The 13,983-nt window shown below is 33.6% G+C and overlaps 5 protein-coding genes across 5 annotated transcripts; 3 read left to right on the top strand and 2 right to left on the bottom strand.

Annotated features, from left to right (window-relative positions):
* Positions 1-4,355: 4,355 nt before the first annotated feature.
* Positions 4,356-4,973, top strand: RO3G_09673 (uncharacterized protein; the record flags this gene model as incomplete). Its single annotated transcript, XM_067664258.1, has 4 exons — positions 4,356-4,421; positions 4,475-4,601; positions 4,700-4,837; positions 4,888-4,973. 4 exons carry the CDS (start codon positions 4,356-4,358, stop codon positions 4,971-4,973), a joined length of 417 nt encoding a protein of 138 aa, XP_067520359.1.
* A 514-nt stretch (positions 4,974-5,487) lies between these two features.
* Positions 5,488-6,512, top strand: RO3G_09672 (uncharacterized protein; the record flags this gene model as incomplete). The annotated part of the gene is made up of 5 exons (XM_067664257.1): positions 5,488-5,713; positions 5,771-5,886; positions 5,933-6,134; positions 6,185-6,379; positions 6,433-6,512. The coding sequence occupies 5 exons, from the start codon at positions 5,488-5,490 to the stop codon at positions 6,510-6,512; spliced, it is 819 nt and encodes a 272-aa protein (XP_067520358.1).
* A 154-nt stretch (positions 6,513-6,666) lies between these two features.
* On the bottom strand, positions 6,667-7,846 carry RO3G_09671 (uncharacterized protein; the record flags this gene model as incomplete). The annotated part of the gene is made up of 2 exons (XM_067664256.1): positions 6,667-7,478; positions 7,525-7,846. The coding sequence occupies 2 exons, from the start codon at positions 7,844-7,846 to the stop codon at positions 6,667-6,669; spliced, it is 1,134 nt and encodes a 377-aa protein (XP_067520357.1).
* Positions 7,847-8,253: 407 nt separating this feature from the next.
* Positions 8,254-9,126, top strand: RO3G_09670 (uncharacterized protein; the record flags this gene model as incomplete). The annotated part of the gene is made up of 4 exons (XM_067664255.1): positions 8,254-8,433; positions 8,497-8,703; positions 8,766-8,886; positions 8,945-9,126. The coding sequence occupies 4 exons, from the start codon at positions 8,254-8,256 to the stop codon at positions 9,124-9,126; spliced, it is 690 nt and encodes a 229-aa protein (XP_067520356.1).
* A 365-nt stretch (positions 9,127-9,491) lies between these two features.
* Positions 9,492-13,343, bottom strand: RO3G_09669 (uncharacterized protein; the record flags this gene model as incomplete). Its single annotated transcript, XM_067664254.1, has 12 exons — positions 9,492-9,665; positions 9,729-9,757; positions 9,902-10,287; positions 10,363-10,818; positions 10,875-11,153; positions 11,202-11,328; positions 11,406-11,440; positions 11,500-11,715; positions 11,869-12,518; positions 12,698-13,081; positions 13,142-13,164; positions 13,331-13,343. The coding sequence occupies 12 exons, from the start codon at positions 13,341-13,343 to the stop codon at positions 9,492-9,494; spliced, it is 2,772 nt and encodes a 923-aa protein (XP_067520355.1).
* Positions 13,344-13,983: the final 640 nt, after the last annotated feature.

The raw sequence follows: 13,983 nt of genomic DNA, 5'->3' as shown, positions 1-13,983 counted from the left end.
TATGTTCAGCTAATTATCAATTTCAATAACAAAAACTTTCGTCCAATGAGACTCTCAGACGGAAAATGCATCCAAGTACATTAGGTCGTAAAATCTGCCATATTAGAATTTAAATGCAAATAAAAATATATGTGATAGATCACTTTCCGTCTGGGAGAGTAAAAGAAGGTCGTTCTTCTTCTCACAAGAAACCGTCGTAGCAGATATAGCTTCACCTTCATAAATGACTTAGATATTTTCAAGGTAAGAAATCTAGTATTAAGTTCTGGTATGTCTTACAGCCAATACTCATTATTCTTACAATTTTTCTTTTGTCTAAAATCAATTTACTATTTGTCTGGAATTTTTTTTATTTTGTCTGTAAGTTGAGCAAAAAATAAAAATATAGTATCTTTTAAGGCATGACTTAAGAACAGTACGATCACATGAAACATCAAAGTAAGATTTTATTATAAGAAAATACGCCCTACTGGCGTATCGACTTGACGACATAGAGCATCAATAATCTTCCTGCTAGTTAAAAAGTCTTCCATGTTTTCTAAATTATGAAAGGCCAATCAAATGTTTTTCCCTGTAGAAAAATCAAACTTATTCAAAATTCTTATTCATTAGGTCTTAATGTAAGCAAATAAGAATTATCATTGATTTGAAAGCTCAAATTCTCTTTCTCCTTTAACTGTGCAGCAGTTAGTCTTACCTAAGGACTTTAGTATTTTGGTTTTGATGTCTATAAGATCATACCATACCTTTAACAAAGCTAATTAAGTTGTTCTTAAGATAAATGCTCCAAATACCTTAATCAATAAATGTGGCATTTATAACTAAAAGAGAAATTCAGAAAGTCTAAACAAAAAACGAATTGTAGTCAATCGTGTTGAAGAGGGAGCAAAAACAGTTAGCTACAATGGAAAAACTGTAGGGGATGGATCTATCACTCCCCAAAAAAAAATCCGACTGTACGGATGTATGGCTGCGTTTATGCCTGCGTTTATGGCTGTGGCCGTTCAGCTTTCTCCATGCCACATCTGCTTTTTTTTTTTTTTTTTTTTTTTTTTTTTTTTTTTTTTTTTTTGCTGATTTAAAACGTTATCAAAATATTACCAAATAATGTATTCATAACTAATTTTTCTGTTCGTAATGTAAAAATGTCTTCGATAAAGTACTGTACAATAGTATATGCCTGCCACCTCTATGAATGTTCTAAGTTTGCTAATGCTCGAAATCTAAGAGACCACTATGAAATCTGTGAAGGTATCTAGAAAGCTCCCTTTCAAATCAAGACTTTGCTATAACATGCTTGATATTCTAGGAATTAAATATTCAAGTGCAAAAAGTAAAAGATACAACACAAAGACGTAAATATAGTTATCTAAACATAAGGTTTTCTGTGTATCTAACCTTTCACACTAGCAAAAATTACGTTTCTGCTTCTTTAGCTATATGTACATGTATATTTGTTCTAACGAAGACGTATTTTGGTCGGGAGTCGCCTTTGATTCCTTTTTGATTTTTAAAGCTTATTTTGTATTCAAAGGATGCTCCTTTTCATGGCGATTCTAATGGTATGCTTTTCGGTGTGGTTGGATAATTCTAACGGACGTTATTCAAGAAAATGTAAACGAAAATAAGAGGGGAAAGGAAAATAATCAGCTTCACCGCATCGGGAATTGAATGAATGCAAGTCACAATTGGCTGACATTGTTTTTCTTACCCATTATTTTCTACCCTCACAGGATACATCAAGAAGACGATCTCTGGACGCATTGTTCACCCAATGTGCCAGCACACCAGACAGAAAAGAACATCAAAAGAATCAACATGAAAACGAATATTCAATTGATACATCATTTACTTTATTAATCAAAATCACCATAATACTCTTCATAATTGTACATTTTTCCCAGTTACCTTGTATTAACATGTTGTTTCAAAGTATCTATTGTTGTAATGTAATAAAAAAACATCTTTCTTCCCGCTAAATTTAATTTTGGCTGCCGAACATATTATTTTGCACGTTCAAGCAATTGAAGTCAAGAACTAGTCTTATTGTTGATTTTGTTGTTATTGTATATTAATAGTCTTTTACAGTCTTCTATCAATTGGTTTCTGTTATAACTTCACCGTATAGCAAAACTAAACATAACATACAAATTAGCAACTGTCAGTTCTTTTGGATTAACAAAAGTCAATTATTTCCAGGGGAGAAGGGAGTTCGTTGGCTAGCTCAATCAGAAAAAGTCGCAAAAGAACGATCCAAGATGTCAACAGTAAGGTTCGAAAGCCCATGGGTCATCGCTTTGACTTCCTTATCCGAGAAAGTAATTCAAAGAGCACTTGTAGCCTGGAGTATGGAGCATCAGAAGTTGCAAAAGATCTTGAGCTTAATGGAAACAAAGTTCTTAAAGAAGGAGGGGGAAAGCTTCCTAAAGTGTTGAAAGATATGCTTGATCTATTGATAGAAAGAAAATAAGGTGATTGCGACGACTTAAGCACTGTGGGCATAGTTCGCTCAGGTAAAATTAAAGATAACTTTATATTATGTCTAATGATCAACTGACATACACTATATGGTTAGTAATTCATAGGTCTTCACTTGAGAGTAATCTTAGGTGATAGACCAAAGGGATACGTTACAAGAGTTACTAGTTACAAAGAACTTAAGCTTTCTACGGAAATTACTGGTTTTGGAGAGCAGGTTTTACCTGTATTAGTCCAGATTTACAAGATTAAAACACATGTAACAAAGGTATATAATTCAATAAAAGAGAAGAGCAAAAACAAAGCCAATGAATCCGATTGGTTGGATAACTGCATCAAGAATACACCAGGAACCATAATCCCAATTACCTCTACTTCAACAGAAACCTCATTTCATAAATAGGTAGCTTATAACAACTTACCTTACTTCAATAAATAACTGCGAGAACAAATATGCTTTACCAACATCCTAATTATTTATCATTAGCTGAAATGTAATTGCATATTAATCACAAACACAATGTCAGGGACAGAGACGGGTTAACAGGCAATTAGCTTAACGGATAACACAGGGAGATGCTAATTGAATATATAACTCTACCTTAAGACAGAAAAAGGAGAACACAACATTAAGGTTTTAAGCACAGACTTTATTATTATTTCAGAAAATTGGCATCTATAGTATTTGTAATATAAAAACCAGCTTCCTTTGTATTCCAAACTTCCAGAGTTGAAGATAAAAAAGGCAATTCTCCAAATATATTTGATATCAATAGTTGTAAGGTAAATTCTAAAGGGTAATTGTGCAAAAGAAAGCACAGTTTATTATAGTTCATGATACATAGCCATAAACGCAGGCATAAACGCAGGCATAAACGCAGGCATAAACGCAGCCATACATCCGTACAGTCGGATTTTTTTTTGGGGAGTGATAGATCCATCCCCTACAGTTTTTCCATTGTAGCTAACTGTTTTTGCTCCCTCTTCAACACGATTGACTACAATTCGTTTTTTGTTTAGACTTTCTGAATTTCTCTTTTAGTTATAAATGCCACATTTATTGATTAAGGTATTTGGAGCATTTATCTTAAGAACAACTTAATTAGCTTTGTTAAAGGTATGGTATGATCTTATAGACATCAAAACCAAAATACTAAAGTCCTTAGGTAAGACTAACTGCTGCACAGTTAAAGGAGAAAGAGAATTTGAGCTTTCAAATCAATGATAATTCTTATTTGCTTACATTAAGACCTAATGAATAAGAATTTTGAATAAGTTTGATTTTTCTACAGGGAAAAACATTTGATTGGCCTTTCATAATTTAGAAAACATGGAAGACTTTTTAACTAGCAGGAAGATTATTGATGCTCTATGTCGTCAAGTCGATACGCCAGTAGGGCGTATTTTCTTATAATAAAATCTTACTTTGATGTTTCATGTGATCGTACTGTTCTTAAGTCATGCCTTAAAAGATACTGAAAATTTGATAACAAGGATTATTAAGAGCTGTGAAGCTATTCCCCTGGAACATCTTCAGAACTTCATTCAACATTCCATTTAAAGATTTGAAAACTGCAAAAACAAATAGCCGATCTAATAAAGTCATCTGTCTTTACTACTTTGAAGAAGTATAGTACAGCTTTGACCCTGACCAACTTAATTCCAGAAAGTGACCAATTGGTTTTCAAAAGGTCGACCAATTTATTTCAGGAAGATGACCAAACAGGCTTCAAAAATTCGACCAATTGGGTCCAAAAATATGGCCAATTAGACTCAAATACCTGACCAATTTTTTCGGTAAAGTGACCAATTGAGAGTGGAAATACCGTAAAAAAAATACCATTTTCTGGTTTTATCCTCTTGTTTAATTTTATACAATGAAGTTTGATTCTGTTCCTCTATTACAAGACGCTGAAATCGCACTTAGTCCAGCAGAACTTGAAGTAAGTTAATTTCGTTTTTGTTTGTATATAAATTAACATGTATAATTTGTTAGGTACTTCGCAGACAATATATAAAAGAAGGGGAATATGTTACAGTTCAAACAAAGTTCAACTATGCTTGGGGCTTAATAAGGTCAGCAAAAACTGACCATATTGAGTTGGGTATAAAGCTACTCACAGGTAATAGTTACAATGATAATATAAATTAGCTCACAAATTTTATTAAGAAATATACACAAGTGCACCTGGAAGAAGAAGAGAATGTTTATACTTTTTAGCTATTGGAAACTTCAAAATATCAAATTATGCAGAAGCAAGAAGATTCAATGACCAATTATTAAAGCTTGAACCTAGAAATGAACAAGCAGCAGGTTTAAAGAAATTAATTGACGAAAAAGTCTCAACAGGTAGCACCAGTAACAATCATTTTGTTCGTTTACTAACTTTTTTTTTTGCGTTTGTGTAGAGGGTGTCATTGGCTTGGCTATCGTAAGCGGTGTTGTAGCTGTTGGTGCAGCTTTGATAGCTGCGGTTGTCAAGCGTTCAAAATAAACATATACCTTAATATAGCCATATTTTTCATGAATATGATTTTAATATGCTTTCAATGATAGAAGACGTTATTAAGTATATTTGGTTTCGGTGAAATAACATAAAGAGAACCTATTGTAAAAAAAAAGGGAGAGTTTATTCACAGTAGAAGTTGCTGAATATAAAAAAGGATGCGGCTCGAATTTACTTCCGATTTTTTTTTTTTTAAGAGTTAAATTGTAACACGATTTTTTTTCTTTCTTTCTTTCTTTTCTCTCTTTCTTCTTCAAATATATCTTTTTTAATTCTTTCTTTTATTTAAAAAAGTTATGTTTTCAGATAAAAGAAAAATTGAAAAATTCAACGCGGAAATTATATTAAGAATAACTACTTTTTTAGACTTGACTTCTATCTTACAGTTAACACTCACTTCAAAATCTTTTTCCCATTTAATGAAAGACGAATTGGTATTTAAACGTTTGGTGAACGTGACTTTGGCATTACGGACAAAATCACCGAGGAATCATGGCTTAAGATGTATGAAAGATTAAAGACAGGAAAGAAAGAAGAAAAAGAAGATCAACAGGTCATGATGAATGGACAATCTCATGAGATAGATTACCCAGAAGCAACAGCTACACTGATAATAGAAATCAAGAGAGTACTGTACAAAAGTCATTCGCAAAACCCTTCTTTATGTGATATTTGCCAAACACAAAATGCTACTTACTTGAATATGCATCCTAGCTGCCACAGTGAAGGTAAAACTTTTTTTTTTTTTAAAAAAAAAGGATATCAAACTTACTTCTATGTCACAGCATGTCGTATTTGTTTGGATAATTATGTGGAAGATGAGAAGCATTATCCTATTCAGTTACAATTAGATACAGGTGATTTATATTGTTTCAAATGTTCAAAAGAAGAACCTCATAAGGTATTTTTTTTTCTTCTGTTTGAATTTGAGTTTGTATGCTAAATAGACACCTATACAGCTTGATGGAACAGCAACTGTTAATAAGATACTAGAAAGTTTGAATGCACCAGAATCAGAACAAGAATTAGATTTAAGACGCAAAGCAGAACATATGCTTTATATTCAAGAATTAAGAAGAGAAGATATGTCATTAAAGCATTATTTTGTGGAAAAACAGTGGGGAAGAGTATGGATGTTATTTAGAACTCGTAAGATGAAAAAACTCTTTTCTGGTGGATACTGACTTTTTTTTTTGTAGGCGAAGGTTCACCACTACCAGGACGCATTACCAATAACAAATTAGCACGTAACAATAGCACACTTGATCCAAACATTCGGTTACCCATGGATAAATATCGTCCTTCGCCTGAAACACACGCTGATATTGTAAGTGTGAAGCTTTGGAATTATTTGGAAAAAGCTTATGGTGTTCAAGGCAAAGCTTATAATGAAGGTAATATCAGTTGAGAAATAGAGAGAGAATGAAAGCTAATGGGTTGTTCATAGATGATATTATTGCACCTGAATATGCAAGATTAAGAGTTTATGTAGATGATTTTAAAAAGAGTATTAATCTTTACCCTTGAAAAAAGCATTTAATTTTTTGTATTATAATCCAGAAATATATTTGTTTGCAAATATACACAAAATACTTTTCTTTTTTTTTTGAAGAGTAGGGGGGAGGTTATAGAAGAAAAAATATACAATGATAAAAAATTATATAAAATGTTTGGGAATAGATTAATAATATAATGTTGGATCCCAAGTTCCTTTTTTCAAACGAGTTTGTTTAACAATAGCAATCGTATCCTTTCCCTTTTCAAACCGCATAATAGCCATTAAGTCTTCTTTTTCACTTTCCTTAGCAATAGATAAGACATGGTTGGCGAAATAAGATCGTTGAATAGCGTCTTGAACAGGTAGTTTAGGGCTTTCTAAACAGCGGATCATCAGATATTGGGGTAAAGATGCGTAGACGCGTGCCAAATCCATAAAACCGCGCATAGGAGGTGTGCGAGAGGGCATATAGCCGCAAGCGGCAATCTGCCCAATATTAATGTTACCACTAACTTTGATTGAAGGTGAAAAGGCTTCAAGCTGAGTGGGCATGACGGCTGCCAAATAAGTTACAATATCCTCTTCTAATGTCTCTACCCAATGACGTGGTTCCTCTTCTTCTAAAGGTTGATAAGGTTCCATTACTTCGATATATGTCATCGCGGTCTTTTGATTATTGAGGTTTTGGTTCAAGGCAACTATAAGATGATCCAAAAGCGGTTCTAATCCCAGCTCCTCTGCAGCTTCAAGCAGTTCAATCGCAATCTGGGGCTTTTCATTGGCGAGGAACATAATTTCTTGAAGTGTCAAGGGTCGGTAAAGATGACCAATAATCGTGTGGAATGTCTCTGGAAGAACATAAAGATCCAATTCAAGTGTGTTTGTTTGCTCTTCCATAATACGTTGACAAAGAACAGGTGATCGACAGAGAATAGCAGAGTTCAATGGGTAAGTCTTTTGTAACGTGGGTACATAGACAGACATGTCAGAATAGCCTAAAAGTGCGTATTAGAGTAGGGAGATAGCAGTTCGTATAGTTACCTTGATACATAAAGCCCATAGCTAGATATCCACCATTACCGTAATCAATATATTGTTGAGAGTGGTCATAGATTGGTTGATGAGGAATATGTGGAGGAGGAGGAGGAGGAAAATAACCAGGAGGTTGGTGAGGGTGAGGAGGAGGAGCCATTAGATGGTTGATCATTGGAACAGGTGGCAAGGGTATAGGCATCTGTTGACGTTGCTGTAAAGGAGGGTGAGGGGGTGGAGGTGGAGTGGAGTGCTGTTGGAAACTATGCTCTGTACCGTTCATAAAGTTGACAGGTGAATAATGTTCGCTAATTGGCAAAACTTGAACCATAATTGGCTGCTGAAACTATTTATTAAAAGTACCGATTGTGTCTTATATGCGGGCGATGAGTAGGAAATATGAATTGATAAAATAATAAAATACACACACAAACACACGACTAAGCAAAAGAAAAATGAAAAAAATACAACAAATGGGAAAAAAAAAACCCTTTTACTTAAGAATTCCCCTTGATTTTTTTTCCTTTTCCTAACCCTTTCCTAAGGAAGAGTTTTCTCTTATCTCAATTAATTAAATAAAAAAAGAAGGCCTTTTCTTTTCTTACAAAAAAGTTTTTGATGATATTTACAGAAAGTTTTTTATATCAAAATAAAAAAGAATAAAATCAGAAAAAAAAGGTTGAAGAATTACTTGAATTATCGTGACTGGCGCTTGCCTTCTCTTTCTCTTGTTTGAACATGCTTCAGCCAAGAGAATATCACGAATTAGAGTTGCTTACAGAAATACTTGGCTTCCTTCCAAAGAAGTTCCTTGATGAGATTTATGACAACATGAACATTATCATTTACAATGTCATTGAAGGTGTCAATGAAAGATTAGAAGAAATGCATAAAGACAAGGCAATTCTTATTTTTGATGTACGTTGCATCTTTTATAAATGTACATGTATGCATCTTCCTTTTAAGACTTACAGAATATAGCAATTCAAAACATATGAAAGAGAACTAGAGACTATATTAGACAAAGTATTCAATAGGTTTCAACAATATCTGTACGATGAAGTATGGAAGTTACCTGATCATTTGGATATTCGCTTGTATAATGATGCAAATGGCATGAATATAAGTGAAGAAACAGAGAATTACTTGAACGAACATGTGGAGATTTTAAAGAAGAAAACTCAAGCTGTAAGTAGGAAAAAAAAAATAAAAGTAAAAATGAAAATAAAAAGACTCAAGGTTATGTATAGCAAAGGCTTCTTAACATGCGATTAAAAAGAGAGCTTCAAAGCATTGAATATCAAAGAAGATCCTATGATGATTATCGTCAATTAACATCCATTTTAAAAGAAGCAGCAGAAAAAAGAAACAGTAAAAATAGAAATAATAATAAAAAGTATAATAGGAATTCATCTTTTCTCTGTAATAGTATTAAACCTAGAAGAGACAATGACACACATCAGATACCAGCTTGATGAATTGAAAGGACTACTTGATAAAGTATTAGTGACAATGGATGAATTAAAAAGAAAAGAAGAACCAGACCCAAAAATACTGCGTTTAAGAGAAAATATCAGAGGAATATTGAATAGTTTACCAGCCAACCATTAGATCCTTCAAACAAGCATTACAATGTAAATAACGTCACTGATTATAAGCTTATAAATACACAACTGATATAGTCATCTCTTGCCCTTGCCGCTTTTCTCTTTGAAAATAAAATAAAGATTGTTTTGATTGATAATTCTAATAACTGAATTGTAAACATCTTTTTTCTTGTTTAGTTTACCATGTATTGATATTTAAAGAGATATAAAAAAGCATCTGCTTGTATATATGCAGAAAAAGGAAAGATTGATGATATATAGGATGCAAGAGGTAAAACTTAAAGTACTCTCAATTACCTTTAACGTTAAGTTCATGACGAACAATAGAGAATAAAAATAAATAATATATTTGTAATATATGTCATTCGACTAGATGAAATCCTTTCCACTTGATGGTTCGATTATATTAAAAGTAATCCATTCATGATCATAGTATATCTTTCTTGTATTTATATCTTCCGCATGATAAAGTATTTCAAATTGGCCGCTTGACAAAAAGTACATTGGGAAAGCATATGTCACTTTGCCATTTGAAGCAGGTATCTAAGAAAATATACAATGTTTTCTTACGATATTTCTTGCTGTCTAATGTTTAATACTACTTACTTCTGGTAAAATAACTTGCTGCATGCCTTCTATAAGTATATTATCAGGTAATCGGTACTCTTTTTTGCTTTCAGTATAGTTCTGTATAGGTTGTATGCGTAAAATAAGTCGAATAGAGTACACTAATAAAATTGATTAGACTATATTCGTTAAGTAAACTAAGGCAATCCTACTCAATCGGTTGCTTATGGTAATAAGTGTTGTGATTTGCTGATTATAACCGCACTTAAACTGACGATGCCCCGTTTTTTGTACAAAGGAACCCTTCACATCGATAGAGAATTCTATATTTTCTTTTTTGATTGCAACAAGCTGTTTAGGTGTCAGTCTAGCAAAACTCCTCAAGTTAAGAACACCATGTCGTTCTGTGGTTCTGCAGTACCAAGTACATTTTATACGATTCAAAAGCTCTTCTCGATACCAAAATAGTTGCCTACGTGTAAGTTGCTGCTCTTCTGATTCTTTATTCTTGACAAATTGCTTGTTAGGGTCCATAGAAGGGATCTCTTGGAGACACACTTCCGGAAGTAGAAACAATCGCTTGACTGGCAATAAAATCCTGTATTCAATTATAAAATACTAATTTATTCATTCTTCTCAAGAAAGTAATTGTAATTATATATAAGCAAAATACCTCGCAGTACGTCCTGGTTGAATTGTTATATTTGATATTAATTCACCATCATCTTCGTTATTAATACTTAATGTAACATCAAAACGCGTTTTCCATATATTAGCAATGTCAAAGGCAACAAAACAGTAGTAGTTTCTGAGTTGGTTTCTTATTTTGGTGTTAGTAGCAATATCCATAACATACTCAACAGGTTCCTTGGGTTCTTTCGACGCATTTATTTGTATTTCCTTTGTGTTTTCTTCAACTAAAGACAATGTTGACAAACTGGAACAGTCTGTTGTGTGTCTAATATATACAATATCCCAATTAGAGAGTTCTAAATGTTGATAAACCGTTAATAAAACGTTCATATAGAGCTGACGAGTATAAAAAAAAACAGAATCTGTGGAGTTGTCAGCGTTGTGATGGCCAGATCTATTAAGGTATCCGTAATCTATTTGGATACTTCCTCCACAGCTAAAATATAAAATATCAAGGTTAAAATAGATTCCAAATTTAATTTTGTTTCCTACCAATCCCTTTTACCAAAGACTTTAATTGTTGCGATACCCGTGCCTCCTGGGGTTAACCAGATCTCCTTTGTTGGGTCAATAGGGTTTTCGATTGAAGTGCTACTGTCCCAGGAAAATACATGAGCTCCTTTTGTACGTAATTCAAGTTCATACTGCTCTTCTAACGGTAGTTCGTAATTAAATGGTAAAGGTTGTATGGTTGTTGATTCTGTAAATGATAACTTAATAAAATTTACTGGAATATTGCCTATGTTTTCAATTTCTATAGTTATATGGGCTCTATTATACTGGTATGAGAATCAAAAATTATAGTTCGCTTGTTCTTACACTTCTCCTTCATAAAGCATTATAGCACCGTGTAGTAATGAAGTACTTTTAATTTTCAGAAGTGGTTGCTCATCGACAACCCTAATATTGTAAAAGTTCTCTTGCTTAATCTCCTCTACTGGCTCTGCTATGATAGTTAAAAGCACAAAAAATCAGCATTAATTTATCAAATTATCATTCTTTTTATGCATATTTCCCGTTTACCTCTTCTGTTTCTATATTTGATTGCATTAAGGCCACTATGCTATGTTAGTGTACGCACTTGAATATATATTGCATTTCTCAAGATTCGATTTACCTTTTCTTTATTTTCACAACGCTTTCATCTACAAGCTCTTTGCTTCCTGGCTCGACCAAGAACTCTTGCTCAAGAAAGCCTACTATCTGAACCTTGCATCCTCTTATGATTAATATTCCTGTCTCTTTTGGAGTTCCAGCTAACAACATGGTGATTGTCGCATTGGCAGGTATACTAATCGCTGCAGGAACACTATAAAAAGCAACTCCTGAAGTACTGTAAACAAAAAAAAGCTGAATGAATGACATCGTTGATGTTTATACACATGTACTTAAAGTAGAATTACCTTAATATTATATTTCGAAGCTCCAAATCAAATCCAAAAGGATTGGTGAGTGTGACTTTAAACTCACATAGATCATTTTTTACCAACAAAGCATTCTAATACAAGTCAAATTAGATGGTGATACATTTCGGCCAACAGAGCGATACAAAACCTTTTCTTCCTTTTTTTGAGCAAAAGGATTGTAGATGAAAGGATCGTCTATCTTATCTTTTGATGCTTTACTAGCCTCATGATGAATGGAATGGACATAAATCGCTTTTCTTGGTATAGACTCTTTAGGTTCAATACTCGAAATTATATTAACACCCCAGTAGTTAACCATTGGCTCTACTGCCGCTTTCTTTTTTGTTGTACTTGTCATCGCTTGGATGCTTGTTGCAAGTCGAATTTGTTCAGGTTTTGAAATGTGTTGATAGAGAGTTTTTAATAAAATGGCTGTATAATAAAGTTGTGATTTGTTATCAAGTAGAGCCTCAGATACAGCGATGCATTGTTTGAGTACATCCACCTGAAGCTGTGGCCAGCCCACCGCTATTTCATTCTTTCTGGATTGCTTTACTCCTCTAACACTACTATTGGACATACCAGAAGAGCTCTTTTCGGTTTCATCTAATCCTTCATCAGCATAAATATTACATTCACCAACGCCATATACACAACACATTTGCTTTGTCAACTGAAGAATACCAGCATCATGGCGAGTATTTGTTTTAAATAAATGAGCTCTACGATGCTGTATAATCAAAGGTAACATGCTTTCTATGCTACAATGGATCAACCATGCTGCTTTCCTATTATAACCAATACAAGAATATAGGGTTGACATGGATGTAGTAATATGAACCTAATAAAAAAAGAAAAAAGACGGATTGCAGATCAATATTGTCTTTTGACCCTTGTGATATTTCTTACTTGGTCTAGTAATGGCATAGCATTGATGTTTGCTTCAAAAACTTTTGTAACCCACTGACCAATAATGCTTCTCGGTATACCTTTCATTTTTGGATGGTGGTGTGTAGACATGTCGACAGACTCCTTATCACATAAATTTCTCTGAACCAATAGCTGTATTGTGGTCTCGTTCCACCCTCGGTTGAGATAAGCTGTTGCAAGGAATCTTGCTATTCTCAGGCAACATTCCACGTAAACTAAATCCGGTAAAGCATCTGTAAAACGCATACGAGCATAGTTTGATGCGATTACTCTATAATGTCCTGCGATGGATGAGATGGTTGAAAGATCTTGGTTGTCCTCTTCCGGTGTCTCAGATGCGTAATTAACTCTTGGAACAATATGCTGCATTAAAAAGACAGTTAGAGCTCTATACCTTTTCTAAATTGTAAATTCAAAATTTACACCAGCATCCAGTTGGATATAGTCTAATAAAATGGTGGCGCAAATTCGCCCTTCTATTGCACTGGCTATCCACAGATAATCTTCGGTCATTCCCCCCATTTCTATGGCTTGGCTGAAGCTGATTTGAAAAAAAAAAAAAAAAAAAAAAAATAAGAAATCCAAAGATAAAGCATGCTTATAGCAATTTACTGATCAATTGCATCTGGTAGCCTTCCTGCAAGCAAGTAAAAATCACCCATCAGTTTTTTTATTCTTGCTGGCGTTCGTTTCCTTAAATTTTCAGTAGCTAGCATTGATTGTCTCTGTGGGTCATATCTATGTTGAAATTGAGGAGACATGTTTGTAACTGGTATAGGTGATTCCAATACTTCTAGACTTTGAATACGATTTGCCTAGTCAAGTAATAGCAAGAGATTAGATAATGAAATGAACGTACAAATGTAACATACAATAACTGAAAATTGAGTAAGCACTTCATTCGCAAAATCGTTCATCATTGTGCTCATATAAAATGTAATATTTCCTATATTGGGTATTATAATTAATCCACTAGCATTGTCTGCTTGATTTTCAGGAGGATCAAAGGCGAAACATCTTGTTACGACTGCTGTAGGATAAGTTTCTTTCATCATCTCTTCATATCCTTTTACTAAAGATCTATCTTTCCATTCTTGACAGTCCAAGATACCAATGACCTTGAAAAGTGATGAATATTAGTGCTAAAGTATCCTGATTATTTTCTTTAGTTACTCCAAATATGCGACGGTAAGTTTCAAAATCTTGTAATTCAACATGTTCATCAGTGGAATGAGTAAAGAATTCGAAATGGAGTTGGCCTTCTG

The sequence above is a fragment of the Rhizopus delemar genome, genomic scaffold (assembly GCF_000149305.1).
Source record: "Rhizopus delemar RA 99-880 supercont3.7 genomic scaffold, whole genome shotgun sequence".
Classification (NCBI taxonomy): Eukaryota; Fungi; Mucoromycota; class Mucoromycetes; order Mucorales; family Rhizopodaceae; genus Rhizopus; species Rhizopus delemar.
This window is presented reverse-complemented; position numbering and strand designations above follow the sequence as displayed.